The sequence below is a fragment of the Drosophila grimshawi genome, unplaced genomic scaffold, assembly GCF_018153295.1.
Source record: "Drosophila grimshawi isolate 15287-2541.00 unplaced genomic scaffold, ASM1815329v1 contig_311, whole genome shotgun sequence".
NCBI lineage: Eukaryota > Metazoa > Arthropoda > Insecta > Diptera > Drosophilidae > Drosophila > Drosophila grimshawi.
This window is the reverse complement of record NW_025063098.1, coordinates 24,326,176-24,345,171: the sequence shown is the minus strand read 5'-3', so window position 1 is coordinate 24,345,171 and position 18,996 is coordinate 24,326,176. Positions and strand designations below refer to the sequence as shown.

The following is an 18,996-nucleotide window of genomic DNA, read 5'->3' as shown; positions in this document are numbered from 1 at the left end:
CGGCGCGGTAGCAACAACACTAACAACAATGGCAGCAGGGAACAGCTGTTCGTGTACAAGTGCAGAATGCCGACAAGGTTGTCGACTTTGGCAAACCTGCCAAAAATCATAAGAAAACCAAAAATTATCAATAAAGATTGATACAAAACGTGCTACATATTAATGTAAAATTTATTTAAAATCAACAAACATGCCACTATATTTGTATTTTAAATTACAGGGCAAAACAATCACACACACACACACCTGCATACACGCAGGCACACACATACACTCATGCACTTGCCCTATCTGTAAATTAATTACATTTGATATGCTTTGGCCATTTTAATAGATTCATTAAATGAGTGTTTGCATAAAACAAACATTTATCTTAATCGATTTTGGAGCCCGCATCAAATTTGATTAAGCGCAACGCACACACACACACACTCACGCACAACACATACATAAAGAGGCCCGGATTGCACTTGTATTTGTTTTGTTTTTGTTAGCGGCTTTTTTTTTTATCAATTCTGCGGCTTTTGTAGATTCAATGTTTACATGCAAAACTAAGACGCCTGCACGTTTAAATTGTTCAAGTTGCTGGGCCGAGCGTTTTCGTCCATTTTCGATGCTTGCTTGCAAAATTTACACAAAGCAAAAATTTGGAAGAACTGTGGTTTTTCACCCGAACGATTGCAACAGCGATTGCATTTGTGTGTAAATCGCTTAAACGTTTAATATATATAGATAAATGAATGCTTGGCGCAAGCATTAAGTAATATTTACCTTAGCTTATTTGAAAAATTTACATATGTATGTATTACAAACACGCTGTTCTTACAAACGATTTACAATGACTACAAATTCGTATTATATCGAAAATCAGTATCGATTTTTGTTCTTTCATAAGGCGATAACTTGTATTGCATTAGGGGCTGGCCAACAACAAAAATTTACTTCTCGATATATTCGGCCAAGCATAGCATAATACTCGATAACATAAATGCGGAGCACACGCTTATCGGAGTAATCGATATGGTCGCTAGTGCAAAAATAGCCGCTAATTATTCAAAGTCTGTTGTAATTTTCGTTTTGTTTTTATTAAAACTCATGGTTCGAATAAAATTAATGGTTTTTATTTGTTTGCAGAAAGTCACTACAATGATATTTAATGTATTTCTTTTATGCATTTAAGCCAAAATGAGACAAAAAATTTTAAACAATAACATAAGAAAAATACTGGAATATGATGAAACATTTTTGGAATTATATATGTATATATATGTATAACTGAGTGGAATCGCGAAATACACTGAAACAACAAAAAATATAAGTATTTTATTTGTTGTGTCCGTTGGTATTTTCATTTTAATTCTTTCTTTTTTTGGAGCAAATTGATTAATTTTGATTGGATAACTGCAATGGGCAGAATAATCCGATGCAAAGTTTTTGCCGTTGATGGGTAAAATGATTTTGTGGTTTATTTGTTTTGTTGTTGTTGTTGTTTAATCGGGTTGTGTGTACGATTTGAATGTGTTCTTGTTTTTGTTCTTTTAAATACTAACTTTAGGCATCGGCCCAATTGGGCTCATCCGAGACGCACTCAACGGATTCACTGGTATCCAATGCAGCATCACCATCGCCATTCTGTGGTGATTTTTGTTCCTTACGATCAGACTTCGTAGCATTGACGGTCTTCGGCTTGACGGGTGACGGACCATCAGAATCATCACCACCATAGACGGTGCTGTCCTCATCAGCATCGTCGCTGATACTGCCGCCGCCGCCGCCGCCATTGGCATCCGATGTTTTGGATGACTTTGGGCGGGCGCGTGATTTGTTGGTGGGTCGTCCACGTTTTTTGGCCAAATCGTCGCCACCAGCTGAATCCTGATCATCGGCATCATCGTCGTTGTCCGCCTGCTGACTTGTGGCGGGTGACTTGTGCACCTTGGCTCGGCCAACGTTCTTGTTGGCACCCAACGGGGGTCGACCGCGTTTTTTTGGTGTGGTCACTTCAGTGTCAGCATCGTCCGAACCAGCATTCTTCTCGTACCCATCCAGCAGCAGCTCCTGCATTTCATCATCATCGTCTTCATCATCGTTGTCGGCATCGACAGGCTTGGCGGGCAATGGATTTGCTTTGGGGCGTCCACGGGGCCGCCCAGATGGCACATACGGGGACGTCTTCCTGGATGACGGTCGTCCACGCTTCTTGGGTGCGGGTGCATCATCGCCATTCGATTCGGTGGCATCATCATTCATGGAGCGCTTGCCACCCACCGGATTCTTCTTGGGGCGACCGGGACCGCGTCCAGTACGCACAATGTTCAAGTTAACGGCGCCAGTGTCCGGACGTCCAACGGGACGAGGCTCGTCCTCCTCGTCATCATCATCTGCGGACAAAATTCACTTTCAAAATAGTTTATTCTTGCAAAAGTAATAATCGTAACATTTTTTGCAAAACATCAAATCGATTTCAAATATTAGAATTGACATTTTGTGTATTAAAAACTAATTCTTCAAGAAATGTAATCTCATAATTATTATATTTTGAAAAATAATCTATAAATTTTGTGAATTTTTACTCGAAACAAGTCGATTATGGGATTTTAATGAAAATATATTAGTATATAAACCAGAAAATGGAACCGCAACCGAAATCGAAATATACACAATTTTCAACATATTATATATAAGTGAATGATATATATATATGTATATTAATTATATATCCCGATTGAAAGTGGGAAAAATTGTATTCCATAATTGCTTTTTCTTTCCATCATTTATCAAATTGACAAAGTCAAATTTGTTCCTATCTGAATCGATATATTTTTAATGAACTTCAAAATAAACTTAGTTTGCAGAGTCGATTCTGAATCGCTCGATTTTGAAAAGAGCACAACGCTTTTTTTTTTTTTTTTTTAGAAAAAAAATGCATCCGAAACTGTACTTGGATGTGAAATTTGATTTGGATTTGGTTTCTTTTTGGGTTACCTTCATCCTCGTCACTGGGCTGATGCTTGCGTGGTCTGCCCAACTTGCGGCGCTTGGCGGACGATGGTGGCTTTTGTTGCTTCACCGATGGCTTCTCGTCGGCCGAGGAATCGTCATCATCGCTGCCGCTGTTCGCTAGCAGTTGGATGGGCGCCTTGCGTGGACGACCGCGTCCCTTGATCTTTAGCGGCTGCGACGACGGCAACTCGCCGTTGGCCTCGCCCAGCTCGTCCTGGTCGAGATCATCGTTATCGCTGCCGCCAGCCGGTGCCTTTGGCGGCCTGCCGCGTCCCTTGGCCTTGGGTGGGCGACCGCGTTTTTTGGGTATGGTTGGAATGGTGTCGACCGGACTGGCCCTTACTGTTCCAGCAAGGCCTGACTTTGCCGGTCGTCCGCGTTTCTTCACAACAGCAACCTCATCCATATTATTTTTTTTATTTTTATTTATTTTTTTTTATTATTATTGGGATTGCCGAACTCGCTTTATTTCAAGTTGTGCGTTCTGAGTTTTGCCGTTCTCCTTTCGACCCGTCTTCTTATTTTTGTATGCTCGAATCGCAAATTGAGCTGCGCCAAAATATAAATGCGAAAATTTATTCACTTAATGTGGGGCACAGAAAATTCTCATAAAATGAATATAAAATGCAAACGTTCATTCTCTTTGGCACGAAATTTATATAAATTATATTGAAAATACCTTTGAATTAACTTTTTCAATTGGCAGGGCACGCTTGCCAAATCCCTCCGAAAATGAAAATTGGATTCGGCGTCGTTTTGCTTTTCTCTATTCCTACGTTCTTCGTCGTTGCGTTGTTTATCGATATGCGCGCTCTGATAAAATATCGGCTAAATAAATAAATTTGATTTTATTTTTGGAAGAAATCACAGCTTTTTATTTGAACCAAAATGCTAGCTCAACTATATTTAATTGAATTGTGCTGCTTTCACGACGTTCATTTTATTTTTGTACAAATGTACAGAACTGTCAGGCTCCCATGATTTACTTGTAATGCCGGCCGGCAAAACAAATATTGTTGTAGCTGGCGCTGCCAACTATTCTGAGGAGGCTATCGATACCAACAAAATTAATCGAGTTTAAATTAGGTAAATACAATTTGAATAACACAAACAAAACTATAATTCATATTTCCATAGTAATGAAAAACACAAAAGACCCTAACGTTTTCGGTTGCATATATATATCGACTCGACTGTTAATGTTGATCAGCAATATACGAGGTGTGTTCAAAAAGTATCGCGAATTTTGAATTTTCGCGGGTTACGTATATTCGAATTTCGATTTTTTTGTAGCGTTATGTTGGTACTCATGTCTCTCACTTATGCCGACAAGCTCGGCCATTTTCAATGTTCACTTAATTGTTGACAGCTGCTTTGCTTGCACGTGTTTTGGATCGTCTTCGATTTTTACCTGTTCAAAAAAATGGATCAAAGAACCTGTATCAAATTTTGTGTGAAAAACGGAATTAAGTGCGCGGATGCATTCCGAATGTTGATTGTGGCATACGGAGAAGCTACCTTGGACCGAAGCAACGTTTATCGGTGGTACAAAATGTTCTCAGAAGGCCGAGAAGATGTGAACGACGAAGAGCGTGCCGGACGCCCGAGCACTTCAACAACAGACGAAAAAATTAATGGAGTGGAGAAAATGGTATTGGCCAATCGTCGAATCACCGTTAGAGAAGTTGCTGAGGAGCTAGACATATCGATTGGCTCATGCCATTCGATTTTTATCAATGATTTGGGCATGAGACGGGTCGCCGCGAAATTCGTACCAAAATTGCTCAATTGCGACCAAAAACAGCATCGCATGAACATTGCTAATGAGATGTTGGACTCTGTCCGCGACGACCCAAATTTGCTCCAGAGGGTCATAACTGGTGACGAATCGTGGGTTTATGGTTACGACGTGGAAACCAAAGCTCAATCATCTCAATGGAATCTGCCGCACGAACCAAGACCGAAAAAAGCGCGCCAAGTTCGGTCGAATGTGAAAGTTTTGCTGACAGTTTTCTTCGATTGCAGGGGCGTGGTGCATCATGAGTTCTTGCCACAGGGTAGAACGGTCAATAAGGAATATTACCTGCAAGTTATGCGCAATTTGCGCGAAGCAATCCGCCAGAAACGCCCGGATTTGTGGAAGAACAAAAATTGGCTTTTGCACCACGATAACGCCCCTGCTTACACATCGTTGCTTGTGCGCGACTTTTTGGCCAAAAACAACACACTAATGATGCCGCAGCCACCGTATTCCCCAGATCTGGCCCCCTATGACTTTTTCTTGTTCCCTAAACTGAAGAGGCTCATGAAAGGACGACGTTACGCTACGCTTGACGAGATAAAGACGGGATCGAAGGAGGAGCTGAACAAGATAAAAAAAAATGATTTTTTTAAGTGCTTCGAAGATTGGGAAAACCGTTGGCACAAGTGTATAATATCTCATGGGGATTACTTTGAAGGGGACAAAATAGATATTCATGAATAAATAAATAATATCTGAAAAAACACAAAATTCGAGATACTTTTTGAACACACCTCGTATATATAACTTATGGGATCGGTGATGCTTCCATTTGCCTCTTATTTTTTACCCATTTTCAATGAGATCAGGTTATAATAAACAAAACTTAACAATTAGCCTTAAAGCGTTGGCTGGAACAAATACTTGCAAAATTATGATTATACTATTTTTAATCAATAATTTTACAAAATAAAATAAATTGCTACATTTTGTTTAACAAACGGAAGCAGCCTTTGTCGGAAAAACGACAAATTTTCCATTGTCGAATACACTTTGTGTGACCAGATTAATATTAATTTGAAAGTGTCCGACTTCTACATACTCTTTCTGACAAGGAAATATAAAAGACAATTGGATTTATGTTTTGTTAAATTAAAATAGTGGTTTATTGTAAAATTTGCTGCTACTTATGAATAGTTTAACAATAGGCTTATTAATGATTAATGACTTTGGCATATGATTAATTGTGCACTTTAACCAAAAGTAGTCAGTCTGGGAACATAAGGATAGCTTATTTATTACAGAGCTAGGAAGTAATTTAATCAACTTCTTCCACAGTGGGTCCTTTGTAGCCACCAAAGCCGCCTGCCTGCTGACCACAGTTGGAGTTGCCCTGCGCCTGTCCCTGTCCCTGTCCCTGTCCCTGTGCTTGCTGGTGCATCTTGGTCATGATGGGGGAGCAGTGCTGGGTGAGTTCCTTCAGTTTGTGTTCGAACTCCTCCTTGTCGGCGGTGGTGTTGGCGTCCAGCCACTTGACAGTCTCGTCGCACTTCTCCAGCACCGAGGATTTGTCGCTGTCGCTGAGCTTGTCAGCAGTGGCCTGCTCCACAGCCTGTTTCACACCGAAGACGTAGCTCTCTAGGCTGTTGCGGGCCGAAATGCGCTGGCGCTGCTGCTCATCCTCGTCGGCGTAGCGCTCGGCCTCGTTAACCATGCGGTCGATGTCTGCCTGCGAGAGGCGGCCCTTGTCGTTTTTGATCGTAATGTTCTTCGCCTTGCCGGTGCTCATCTCCTTAGCCGTCACGTTCAGTATGCCATTGGCGTCCATGTCGAAGGTGACCTCGATCTGGGGCACGCCGCGCGGTGCTGGCGGTATGCCCGACAAATCGAAGGTTCCCAGCGCGTTGTTGTCCTTCGTAAGGGCGCGCTCCCCCTCGAACACCTGAATAGCGACGCCCGGCTGGTTGTCCGCGTACGTCGAGAAGGTCTTCGTCTGCTTGCACGGGATGCGGCAGTTGCGCTCAATCAGCTTGGTCATCACGCCGCCGGCTGTTTCGATGCCCAGGGAAAGGGGCGCAACATCTACTAGAAGCACGTCCTGGATCTTGCCGCTCTGGTCGCCACTGAGTATGGCTGCTTGGACGGCGGCACCGTAGGCCACCGCCTCGTCGGGATTGATGGAAAGGTTGAGGCTCTTGCCGCCGAAGAACTGCTGCAGCAGGTTCTGCACCTTGGGAATCCGTGTCGAGCCACCGACCAGCACTATGTCATGAATCTGCTGCTTGTCCATCTTTGCATCGATGAGCGCCTTCTCCACTGGAGCCAGCGTGTTGCGGAACAGATCACCACACAGCTCCTCGAACCTGGCCCGGCTCACCTTCGTGTAGAAGTCATGACCCTCGAACAGCGCGTCCACCTCAATGGTTGCCTCTGTGCTCGACGAGAGCGTCCGCTTCGCTCGCTCCGCTGCAGTGCGTAGGCGGCGCAGGGCGCGAGGATTGCTGCGCAGATCCTTCTTGAACTTGCGCTTGAACTCCTCCGCCAAATGGGTGACCAATCGGTTGTCAAAGTCCTCGCCGCCCAAATGTGTGTCTCCAGCCGTTGCCCGCACCTCAAACAACGATCCCTCATCGATGGTTAATATGGAGACATCAAAGGTGCCGCCGCCTAGATCGAAGATCAGCACATTGCGTTCCCCTTTGAGATTCTTATCCAGACCATAGGCCAGTGCCGCCGCTGTCGGCTCGTTGATGATCCTCAGCACGTTGAGGCCGGCTATGTGGCCGGCGTCTTTGGTCGCCTGGCGTTGTGAGTCATTAAAATAGGCTGGCACAGTGATGACAGCGTCTGTGATGCTCTGGCCCAAGTATGCCTCAGCCGTCTCCTTCATTTTCACCAACACCATCGAGCTGATCTCCTCGGGGGCAAAGCGTTTCTGTTCGCCCTTGAACTCGACGCCAATCTTTGGCTTGCCTCCATCACTGACCACCTTGAAAGGCCAGTGCTTTATGTCCTCCGCTATCTTTGGATCGTCGTACTTGCGACCAATCAAACGCTTCGCGTCGAATACTGTGTTCTTGGGGTTCATCGCCACCTGGTTCTTTGCGGCGTCACCAATCAGACGCTCCGAATCTGTGAATGCCACATAGCTGGGCGTCGTCCTATTGCCCTGATCGTTGGCAATAATTTCCACCTTGCCATGCTGATAGACGCCCACGCAGGAGAACGTGGTGCCCAGATCGATACCAATAGCAGGCATTCTGTTTGTTCTTCTTCTTGTTGGCTTGTTGCTGTTGTTTGAGAATTTGAAGATGAATTGCTCTTCTTTGTTGTTTTTCTTTGCTCTCTGATTAACAGTTAAGCACTTTTTCAATATTTGCAACTTTAAATTAATTACTTTTCACTTTACTTTAGTTTAGTTTTAAAATATTTAAATTCTTGTCTTGCTTTGTACTTTTAGCTTTTTCAGCTTGTTTTGCTTTTTTGGCTGTTGCTTGTTTGTGATGTTATCACTTCGATTGCTTGAATTGAATTGAGCCAAAGAGAAAATGCCGGCCGTATTTATACTCGAGCGGTCTCTTTCCGAAATTTCTAGATGCTCTCTTCTCGAAACGAGTCGAACGTCGCGAACCTTCCAACCGATTTCGAATGAGCGGGAGAGAGATAGCAGGCAGATGGTGTTTGACTGTCGACTGTCGACTGAGAGAGAAACCAAATGGAAATGCTTCGAGTTTTCTCGAAGGTCTGCTTTATTTTGGTTTTTGTGTAAAGAGCGAGAGCGACTGAGACTAACAGTTGTTTGTGTAGCTTGACCCACCCCAACAATTCTAGAAAGTTCACATCAAACGACCTTAAGTCTGCAGAAAAAGTCCATCTGTATGTATATATGTATGTAGTTTATTATTAAACGTTTACTATTATTAAACATTTTTGCTGACTTGTTGTCTATTTTTGGATTCCTAGATGAGTATATTCATTAACTTGTTGCGTGCACGTGAATGCTAATCTCGATGTTACCTTCTAAAGATTATTATTGTGCTTGTTACACGACTGAGTTCTGTGAACTTATCTCAACTAATACACACATTATATTCGAGTTTAGCAGCTGTTATATTTCCTTATTTTCATAACAATCAAATAGTTTGTTTATTTTGCAGCTCGTAAGAACAGTTTTGTGGCACAATCACAAAATCCCAAGTGCAAGTCCTTGCACGAAAAGACTGCGAAGCAAAATACAAAAGAGCCTAAATTACAGACCAAAAATTAATCGCACACTTTCTGCTTGTGACTTGTAAGTAGTAAATAATTCAGTAATCGGCGCTTCTTTTTGGTTGCATCGGATGACATTTTTAGAGATCAAACTTCTAATTGCATTTCGTTTCGATTTGTTGTCAGTTTCGCTGGATATTTCATAAAAAGCTTGAAAGAAAGGGACGAGATTCGAGTCAAGATTTATCACCAAAATATTGAAATTATATTTGGAAAACCATAGGCTTCGAAAAATTTGGGAACTATCTACAGTGTCAGTAATAAATATTTACACACCGGTGAATTAGCTCCAAGTCACATATATGAATACATGAAATATACATATACACACAAACTTGGACTCATCACAAACCTGATTAGAAAACCTATCCTAAATTTGTGTCAGTACTTAAATAAATGCAAGCTCTGACCTCTTACATAACTGCTCAATAAATTGAAGTATTTGGTTTGAAATGGCTAAAAAACGATGTTCTAACTTGGCGAAAATAATGGATGATATAAAAGGCGCTTAAAATTCGCAGTCTGATCTTAGTTGTATTTTAACTTTCCTTGTTTTCTTCACTTGGATTCAACACGGTAACAATGAATTTCCTAATAGTACAATACGTATCCTTGGACATATACTCACACTGTAAGTAAAACCTAAAATGTGGCTTATAATCGTGTTATATTATCATAAACGCGTAAGATTATAATCACATATTCGCCCAAACTTAGCACCCTTTTTTATTTACTAAATATAAAATACATCAATTTATAAAGTTTTGCACACCCAAATGTGCCCTCATTTCTTGTGGCAGGCACAGGCACTGAGGAGTAACAAAAGCAAAGGCAGTACAACTTTTTATTCACTCAACTCAAATCATGGGATCGCGACAAACTCCTGCATATTCACACATAAGTACACACAATCAAGAACAACGGCTGTAGAATACACACAAAATCCTTTTCTCACACAAAACTTGCAAAATTATGATTATACTTTTTTTAATCAATAATTTTACAAAATAAAATAAATTGCTACATTTTGTTTAACAAACGGAAGCAGCCTTTGTCGGAAAAACAACGACAAATTTTCCAGTGTCGAATACACTGTGTGACCAGATTAATATTAATTTGAAAGTGTCCGACTTCTACATACTCTTTCTGACAAGGAAATATAAAAGACAATTGGATTTATGTTTTGTTAAATTAAAATAGTGGTTTATTGTAAAATTTGCTGCTACTTATGAATAGTTTAACAATAGGCTTATTAATGATTAATGACTTTGGCATATGGTTAATTGTGCACTTTAACCAAAAGTAGTCAGTCTGGGAACATAAGGATAGCTTATTTATTACAGAGCTAGGAAGTAATTTAATCAACTTCTTCCACAGTGGGTCCTTTGTAGCCACCAAAGCCGCCTGCCTGCTGACCACAGTTGGAGTTGCCCTGCGCCTGTCCCTGTCCCTGTGCTTGCTGGTGCATCTTGGTCATGATGGGGGAGCAGTGCTGGGTGAGTTCCTTCAGTTTGTGTTCGAACTCCTCCTTGTCGGCGGTGGTGTTGGCGTCCAGCCACTTGACAGTCTCGTCGCACTTCTCCAGTACCGAGGATTTGTCGCTGTCGCTGAGCTTGTCAGCATTGGCCTGCTCCACGGCCTGTTTCACACCGAAGACGTAGCTCTCTAGGCTGTTGCGGGCCGAAATGCGCTGGCGCTGCTGCTCATCCTCGTCGGCGTAGCGCTCGGCCTCGTTAACCATGCGGTCGATGTCTGCCTGCGAGAGGCGGCCCTTGTCGTTTTTGATCGTAATGTTCTTCGCCTTGCCGGTGCTCATCTCCTTAGCCGTCACGTTCAGTATGCCATTGGCGTCCATGTCGAAGGTGACCTCGATCTGGGGCACGCCGCGCGGTGCTGGCGGTATGCCCGACAAATCGAAGGTTCCCAGCGCGTTGTTGTCCTTCGTAAGGGCGCGCTCCCCCTCGAACACCTGAATGGCGACGCCCGGCTGGTTGTCCGCGTACGTCGAGAAGGTCTTCGTCTGCTTGCACGGGATGCGGCAGTTGCGCTCAATCAGCTTGGTCATCACGCCGCCGGCTGTTTCGATGCCCAGGGAAAGGGGCGCAACATCTACTAGAAGCACGTCCTGGATCTTGCCGCTCTGGTCGCCACTGAGTATGGCTGCTTGGACGGCGGCACCGTAGGCCACCGCCTCGTCGGGATTGATGGAAAGGTTGAGGCTCTTGCCGCCGAAGAACTGCTGCAGCAGGTTCTGCACCTTGGGAATCCGTGTCGAGCCGCCGACCAGCACTATGTCATGGATCTGCTGCTTGTCCATCTTTGCATCGATGAGCGCCTTCTCCACTGGAGCCAGCGTGTTGCGGAACAGATCACCGCACAGCTCCTCGAACCTGGCCCGGCTCACCTTCGTGTAGAAGTCATGACCCTCGAACAGCGCGTCCACCTCAATGGTTGCCTCTGTGCTCGACGAGAGCGTCCGCTTCGCTCGCTCCGCTGCAGTGCGTAGGCGGCGCAGGGCGCGAGGATTGCTGCGCAGATCCTTCTTGAACTTGCGCTTGAACTCCTCCGCCAAATGGGTGACCAATCGGTTGTCAAAGTCCTCGCCGCCCAAATGTGTGTCTCCAGCCGTTGCCCGCACCTCAAACAACGATCCCTCATCGATGGTTAGTATGGAGACATCAAAGGTGCCGCCGCCCAGATCGAAGATCAGCACATTGCGTTCCCCTTTGAGATTCTTATCCAGACCATAGGCCAGTGCCGCCGCTGTCGGCTCGTTGATGATCCTCAGCACGTTGAGGCCGGCTATGTGGCCGGCGTCTTTGGTCGCCTGGCGTTGTGAGTCATTAAAATAGGCTGGCACAGTGATGACAGCGTCTGTGATGCTCTGGCCCAAGTATGCCTCAGCCGTCTCCTTCATTTTCACCAACACCATCGAGCTGATCTCCTCGGGGGCAAAGCGTTTCTGTTCGCCCTTGAACTCGACGCCAATCTTTGGCTTGCCTCCATCACTGACCACCTTGAAAGGCCAGTGCTTTATGTCCTCCGCTATCTTTGGATCGTCGTACTTGCGACCAATCAAACGCTTCGCGTCGAATACTGTGTTCTTGGGGTTCATCGCCACCTGGTTCTTTGCGGCGTCACCAATCAGACGCTCCGAATCTGTGAATGCCACATAGCTGGGCGTCGTCCTATTGCCCTGATCGTTGGCAATAATTTCCACCTTGCCATGCTGATAGACGCCCACGCAGGAGAACGTGGTGCCCAGATCAATACCAATAGCAGGCATTCTGTTTGTTCTTCTTCTTGTTGGCTTGTTGCTGTTGTTTGAGAATTTGAAGATGAATTGCTCTTCTTTTGTTGTTTTTCTTTGCTCTCTGATTAACAGTTAAGCACTTTTTCAATATTTGCAACTTTAAATTAATTACTTTTCACTTTACTTTAGTTTAGTTTTAAAATATTTAAATTCTTGTCTTGCTTTGTACTTTTAGCTTTTTCAGCTTGTTTTGCTTTTTTGGCTGTTGCTTGTTTGTGATGTTATCACTTCGATTGCTTGAATTGAATTGAGCCAAAGAGAAAATGCCGGCCGTATTTATACTCGAGCGGTCTCTTTCCGAAATTTCTAGATGCTCTCTTCTCGAAACGAGTCGAACGTCGCGAACCTTCCAACCGATTTCGAATGAGCGGGAGAGAGATAGCAGGCAGATGGTGTTTGACTGTCGACTGTCGACTGAGAGAGAAACCAAATGGAAATGCTTCGAGTTTTCTCGAAGGTCTGCTTTATTTTGGTTTTTGTGTAAAGAGCGAGAGCGACTGAGACTAACAGTTGTTTGTGTAGCTTGACCCACCCCAACAATTCTAGAAAGTTCACATCAAACGACCTTAAGTCTGCAGAAAAAGTCCATCTGTATGTATATATGTATGTAGTTTATTATTAAACGTTTACTATTATTAAACATTTTTGCTGACTTGTTGTCTATTTTTGGATTCCTAGATGAGTATATTCATTAACTTGTTGCGTGCACGTGAATGCTAATCTCGATGTTACCTTCTAAAGATTATTATTGTGCTTGTTACACGACTGAGTTCTGTGAACTTATCTCAACTAATACACACATTATATTCGAGTTTAGCAGCTGTTATATTTCCTTATTTTCATAACAATCAAATAGTTTGTTTATTGCAGCTCGTAAGAACAGTTTTGTGGCACAATCACAAAATCCCAAGTGCAAGTCCTTGCACGAAAAGACTGCGAAGCAAAATACAAAAGAGCCTAAATTACAGACCAAAAATTAATCGCACACTTTCTGCTTGTGACTTGTAAGTAGTAAATAATTCAGTAATCGGCGCTTCTTTTTGGTTGCATCGGATGACATTTTTAGAGATCAAACTTCTAATTGCATTTCGTTTCGATTTGTTGTCAGTTTCGCTGGATATTTCATAAAAAGCTTGAAAGAAAGGGACGAGATTCGAGTCAAGATTTATCACCAAAATATTGAAATTATATTTGGAAAACCATAGGCTTCGAAAAATTTGGGAACTATCTACAGTGTCAGTAATAAATATTTACACACCGGTGAATTAGCTCCAAGTCACATATATGAATACATGAAATATACATATACACACAAACTTGGACTCATCACAAACCTGATTAGAAAACCTATCCTAAATTTGTGTCAGTACTTAAATAAATGCAAGCTCTGACCTCTTACATAACTGCTCAATAAATTGAAGTATTTGGTTTGAAATGGCTAAAAAACGATGTTCTAACTTGGCGAAAATAATGGATGATATAAAAGGCGCTTAAAATTCGCAGTCTGATCCTAGTTGTATTTTAACTTTCCTTGTTTTCTTCACTTGGATTCAACACGGTAACAATGAATTTCCTAATAGTACAATACGTATCCTTGGACATATACTCACACTGTAAGTAAAACCTAAAATGTGGCTTATAATCGTGTTATATTATCATAAACGCGTAAGATTATAATCACATATTCGCCCAAACTTAGCACCCTTTTTTATTTACTAAATATAAAATACATCAATTTATAAAGTTTTGCACACCCAAATGTGCCCTCATTTCTTGTGGCAGGCACAGGCACTGAGGAGTAACAAAAGCAAAGGCAGTACAACTTTTTATTCACTCAACTCAAATCATGGGATCGCGACAAACTCCTGCATATTCACACATAAGTACACACAATCAAGAACAACGGCTGTAGAATACACACAAAATCCTTTTCTCACACAAAACTTGCAAAATTATGATTATACTTTTTTTAATCAATAATTTTACAAAATAAAATAAATTGCTACATTTTGTTTAACAAACGGAAGCAGCCTTTGTCGGAAAAACAACGACAAATTTTCCAGTGTCGAATACACTGTGTGACCAGATTAATATTAATTTGAAAGTGTCCGACTTCTACATACTCTTTCTGACAAGGAAATATAAAAGACAATTGGATTTATGTTTTGTTAAATTAAAATAGTGGTTTATTGTAAAATTTGCTGCTACTTATGAATAGTTTAACAATAGGCTTATTAATGATTAATGACTTTGGCATATGGTTAATTGTGCACTTTAACCAAAAGTAGTCAGTCTGGGAACATAAGGATAGCTTATTTATTACAGAGCTAGGAAGTAATTTAATCAACTTCTTCCACAGTGGGTCCTTTGTAGCCACCAAAGCCGCCTGCCTGCTGACCACAGTTGGAGTTGCCCTGCGCCTGTCCCTGTCCCTGTCCCTGTCCCTGTGCTTGCTGGTGCATCTTGGTCATGATGGGGGAGCAGTGCTGGGTGAGTTCCTTCAGTTTGTGTTCGAACTCCTCCTTGTCGGCGGTGGTGTTGGCGTCCAGCCACTTGACAGTCTCGTCGCACTTCTCCAGCATCGAGGATTTGTCGCTGTCGCTGAGCTTGTCAGCAGTGGCCTGCTCCACGGCCTGTTTCACACCGAAGACGTAGCTCTCTAGGCTGTTGCGGGCCGAAATGCGCTGGCGCTGCTGCTCATCCTCGTCGGCGTAGCGCTCGGCCTCGTTAACCATGCGGTCGATGTCTGCCTGCGAGAGGCGGCCCTTGTCGTTTTTGATCGTAATGTTCTTCGCCTTGCCGGTGCTCATCTCCTTAGCCGTCACGTTCAGTATGCCATTGGCGTCCATGTCGAAGGTGACCTCGATCTGGGGCACGCCGCGCGGTGCTGGCGGTATGCCCGACAAATCGAAGGTTCCCAGCGCGTTGTTGTCCTTCGTAAGGGCGCGCTCCCCCTCGAACACCTGAATGGCGACGCCCGGCTGGTTGTCCGCGTACGTCGAGAAGGTCTTCGTCTGCTTGCACGGGATGCGGCAGTTGCGCTCAATCAGCTTGGTCATCACGCCGCCGGCTGTTTCGATGCCCAGGGAAAGGGGCGCAACATCTACTAGAAGCACGTCCTGGATCTTGCCGCTCTGGTCGCCACTGAGTATGGCTGCTTGGACGGCGGCACCGTAGGCCACCGCCTCATCAGGATTGATAGAAAGGTTGAGGCTCTTGCCGCCGAAGAACTGCTGCAGCAGGTTCTGCACCTTGGGAATCCGTGTCGAGCCGCCGACCAGCACTATGTCATGGATCTGCTGCTTGTCCATCTTTGCATCGATGAGCGCCTTCTCCACTGGAGCCAGCGTGTTGCGGAACAGATCACCGCACAGCTCCTCGAACCTGGCCCGGCTCACCTTCGTGTAGAAGTCATGACCCTCGAACAGCGCGTCCACCTCAATGGTTGCCTCTGTGCTCGACGAGAGCGTCCGCTTCGCTCGCTCCGCTGCAGTGCGTAGGCGGCGCAGGGCGCGAGGATTGCTGCGCAGATCCTTCTTGAACTTGCGCTTGAACTCCTCCGCCAAATGGGTGACCAATCGGTTGTCAAAGTCCTCGCCGCCCAAATGTGTGTCTCCAGCCGTTGCCCGCACCTCAAACAACGATCCCTCATCGATGGTTAGTATGGAGACATCAAAGGTGCCGCCGCCCAGATCGAAGATCAGCACATTGCGTTCCCCTTTGAGATTCTTATCCAGACCATAGGCCAGTGCCGCCGCTGTCGGCTCGTTGATGATCCTCAGCACGTTGAGGCCGGCTATGTGGCCGGCGTCTTTGGTCGCCTGGCGTTGTGAGTCATTAAAATAGGCTGGCACAGTGATGACAGCGTCTGTGATGCTCTGGCCCAAGTATGCCTCAGCCGTCTCCTTCATTTTCACCAACACCATCGAGCTGATCTCCTCGGGGGCAAAGCGTTTCTGTTCGCCCTTGAACTCGACGCCAATCTTTGGCTTGCCTCCATCACTGACCACCTTGAAAGGCCAGTGCTTTATGTCCTCCGCTATCTTTGGATCGTCGTACTTGCGACCAATCAAACGCTTCGCGTCGAATACTGTGTTCTTGGGGTTCATCGCCACCTGGTTCTTTGCGGCGTCACCAATCAGACGCTCCGAATCTGTGAATGCCACATAGCTGGGCGTCGTCCTATTGCCCTGATCGTTGGCAATAATTTCCACCTTGCCATGCTGATAGACGCCCACGCAGGAGAACGTGGTGCCCAGATCGATACCAATAGCAGGCATTCTGTTTGTTCTTCTTCTTGTTGGCTTGTTGCTGTTGTTTGAGAATTTGAAGATGAATTGCTCTTCTTTGTTGTTTTTCTTTGCTCTCTGATTAACAGTTAAGCACTTTTTCAATATTTGCAACTTTAAATTAATTACTTTTCACTTTACTTTAGTTTAGTTTTAAAATATTTAAATTCTTGTCTTGCTTTGTACTTTTAGCTTTTTCAGCTTGTTTTGCTTTTTTGGCTGTTGCTTGTTTGTGATGTTATCACTTCGATTGCTTGAATTGAATTGAGCCAAAGAGAAAATGCCGGCCGTATTTATACTCGAGCGGTCTCTTTCCGAAATTTCTAGATGCTCTCTTCTCGAAACGAGTCGAACGTCGCGAACCTTCCAACCGATTTCGAATGAGCGGGAGAGAGATAGCAGGCAGATGGTGTTTGACTGTCGACTGTCGACTGAGAGAGAAACCAAATGGAAATGCTTCGAGTTTTCTCGAAGGTCTGCTTTATTTTGGTTTTTGTGTAAAGAGCGAGAGCGACTGAGACTAACAGTTGTTTGTGTAGCTTGACCCACCCCAACAATTCTAGAAAGTTCACATCAAACGACCTTAAGTCTGCAGAAAAAGTCCATCTGTATGTATATATGTATGTAGTTTATTATTAAACGTTTACTATTATTAAACATTTTTGCTGACTTGTTGTCTATTTTTGGATTCCTAGATGAGTATATTCATTAACTTGTTGCGTGCACGTGAATGCTAATCTCGATGTTACCTTCTAAAGATTATTATTGTGCTTGTTACACGACTGAGTTCTGTGAACTTATCTCAACTAATACACACATCATATTCGAGTTTAGCAGCTGTTATATTTCCTTATTTTCATAACAATCAAATAGTTTGTTTATTGCAGCTCGTAAGAACAGTTTTGTGGCACAATCACAAAATCCCAAGTGCAAGTCCTTGCACGAAAAGACTGCGAAGCAAAATACAAAAGAGCCTAAATTACAGACCAAAAATTAATCGCACACTTTCTGCTTGTGACTTGTAAGTAGTAAATAATTCAGTAATCGGCGCTTCTTTTTGGTTGCATCGGATGACATTTTTAGAGATCAAACTTCTAATTGCATTTCGTTTCGATTTGTTGTCAGTTTCGCTGGATATTTCATAAAAAGCTTGAAAGAAAGGGACGAGATTCGAGTCAAGATTTATCACCAAAATATTGAAATTATATTTAGAAAACCATAGGCTTCGAAAAATTTGGGAACTATCTACAGTGTCAGTAATAAATATTTACACACTGGTGAATTAGCTCTAAGTCACATATATGAATACATGAAATATATACACACAAACTTGGACTCATCACAAACCTGATTGGAAAACCTATCCTAAATTTGTGTCAGTACTTAAATAAATGCAAGCTCTGACCTCTTACATAACTGCTCAATAAATTGAAGTATTTGGTTTGAAATGGCTAAAAAACGATGTTCTAACTTGGCGAAAATAGGAATTTCCAGTCACCAATGAAAACTATGCTAAGGCCTTAGAAAAATTAAAGACTCGGTATGACAAGCCAGCATTGATATTTACAGAGACATTATCGTATATTTTTCAGTTGCCTTCAGCTAGTTCATCAAACGCTACTCAGCTACTTTCGTTAATTGATATGCGTCGAACAGTAAGTAATAACTAAAATGTGTAGTAACAACTAAATTGTGTTATATTATCAGAATAACTTAAGATTATATATTTATTTACTAACTTTAAATGTGACAGAAAAAGTCCGTTGTGGATATTAATTTGTATTGAAATGAGAATAATCTAAATACAAGTGTACAAACATACATATACTTTTATTGAAGTACATAAGTTCACAGAACTCAGTCGTGTAACAAGCACAATAATAATCTTTAGAAGGTAACATCGAGATTAGCATTCACGTGCACGCAACAAGTTAATGAATATACTCATCTAGGAATCCAAAAATAGACAACAAGTCAGCAAAAATGTTTAATAATAGTAAACGTTTAATAATAAACTACATACATATATACATACAGATGGACTTTTTCTGCAGACTTAAGGTCGTTTGATGTGAACTTTCTAGAATTGTTGGGGTGGGTCAAGCTACACAAACAACTGTTAGTCTCAGTCGCTCTCGCTCTTTACACAAAAACCAAAATAAAGCAGACCTTCGAGAAAACTCGAAGCATTTCCATTTGGTTTCTCTCTCAGTCGACAGTCGACAGTCAAACACCATCTGCCTGCTATCTCTCTCCCGCTCATTCGAAATCGGTTGGAAGGTTCGCGACGTTCGACTCGTTTCGAGAAGAGAGCATCTAGAAATTTCGGAAAGAGACCGCTCGAGTATAAATACGGCCGGCATTTTCTCTTTGGCTCAATT

General features: G+C 43.1%; 3 protein-coding genes across 3 annotated transcripts; all 3 read right to left on the bottom strand.

Annotated features, from left to right (window-relative positions):
• Window positions 1-1,066: 1,066 nt before the first annotated feature.
• Window positions 1,067-8,219, bottom strand: LOC6568157 (major heat shock 70 kDa protein Ba). The gene is made up of 3 exons (XM_001994565.3): window positions 6,174-8,219; window positions 2,986-3,277; window positions 1,067-2,381 (listed from the first exon to the last, which is right to left on the bottom strand). The coding sequence occupies exons 1-3, from the start codon at window positions 8,001-8,003 to the stop codon at window positions 1,552-1,554; spliced, it is 2,952 nt and encodes a 983-aa protein (XP_001994601.2). The 5' UTR covers window positions 8,004-8,219; the 3' UTR covers window positions 1,067-1,551.
• LOC6571679 (major heat shock 70 kDa protein Ab) lies at window positions 5,881-12,362 on the bottom strand. Its single transcript, XM_043214874.1, has 2 exons — window positions 10,452-12,362; window positions 5,881-6,155 (listed from the first exon to the last, which is right to left on the bottom strand). The coding sequence occupies exons 1-2, from the start codon at window positions 12,297-12,299 to the stop codon at window positions 6,063-6,065; spliced, it is 1,941 nt and encodes a 646-aa protein (XP_043070809.1). The 5' UTR covers window positions 12,300-12,362; the 3' UTR covers window positions 5,881-6,062.
• On the bottom strand, window positions 10,189-16,822 carry LOC6568159 (major heat shock 70 kDa protein Ab). The gene is made up of 2 exons (XM_043214875.1): window positions 14,725-16,822; window positions 10,189-10,429 (listed from the first exon to the last, which is right to left on the bottom strand). The coding sequence occupies exons 1-2, from the start codon at window positions 16,604-16,606 to the stop codon at window positions 10,371-10,373; spliced, it is 1,941 nt and encodes a 646-aa protein (XP_043070810.1). The 5' UTR covers window positions 16,607-16,822; the 3' UTR covers window positions 10,189-10,370.
• Window positions 16,823-18,996: the final 2,174 nt, after the last annotated feature.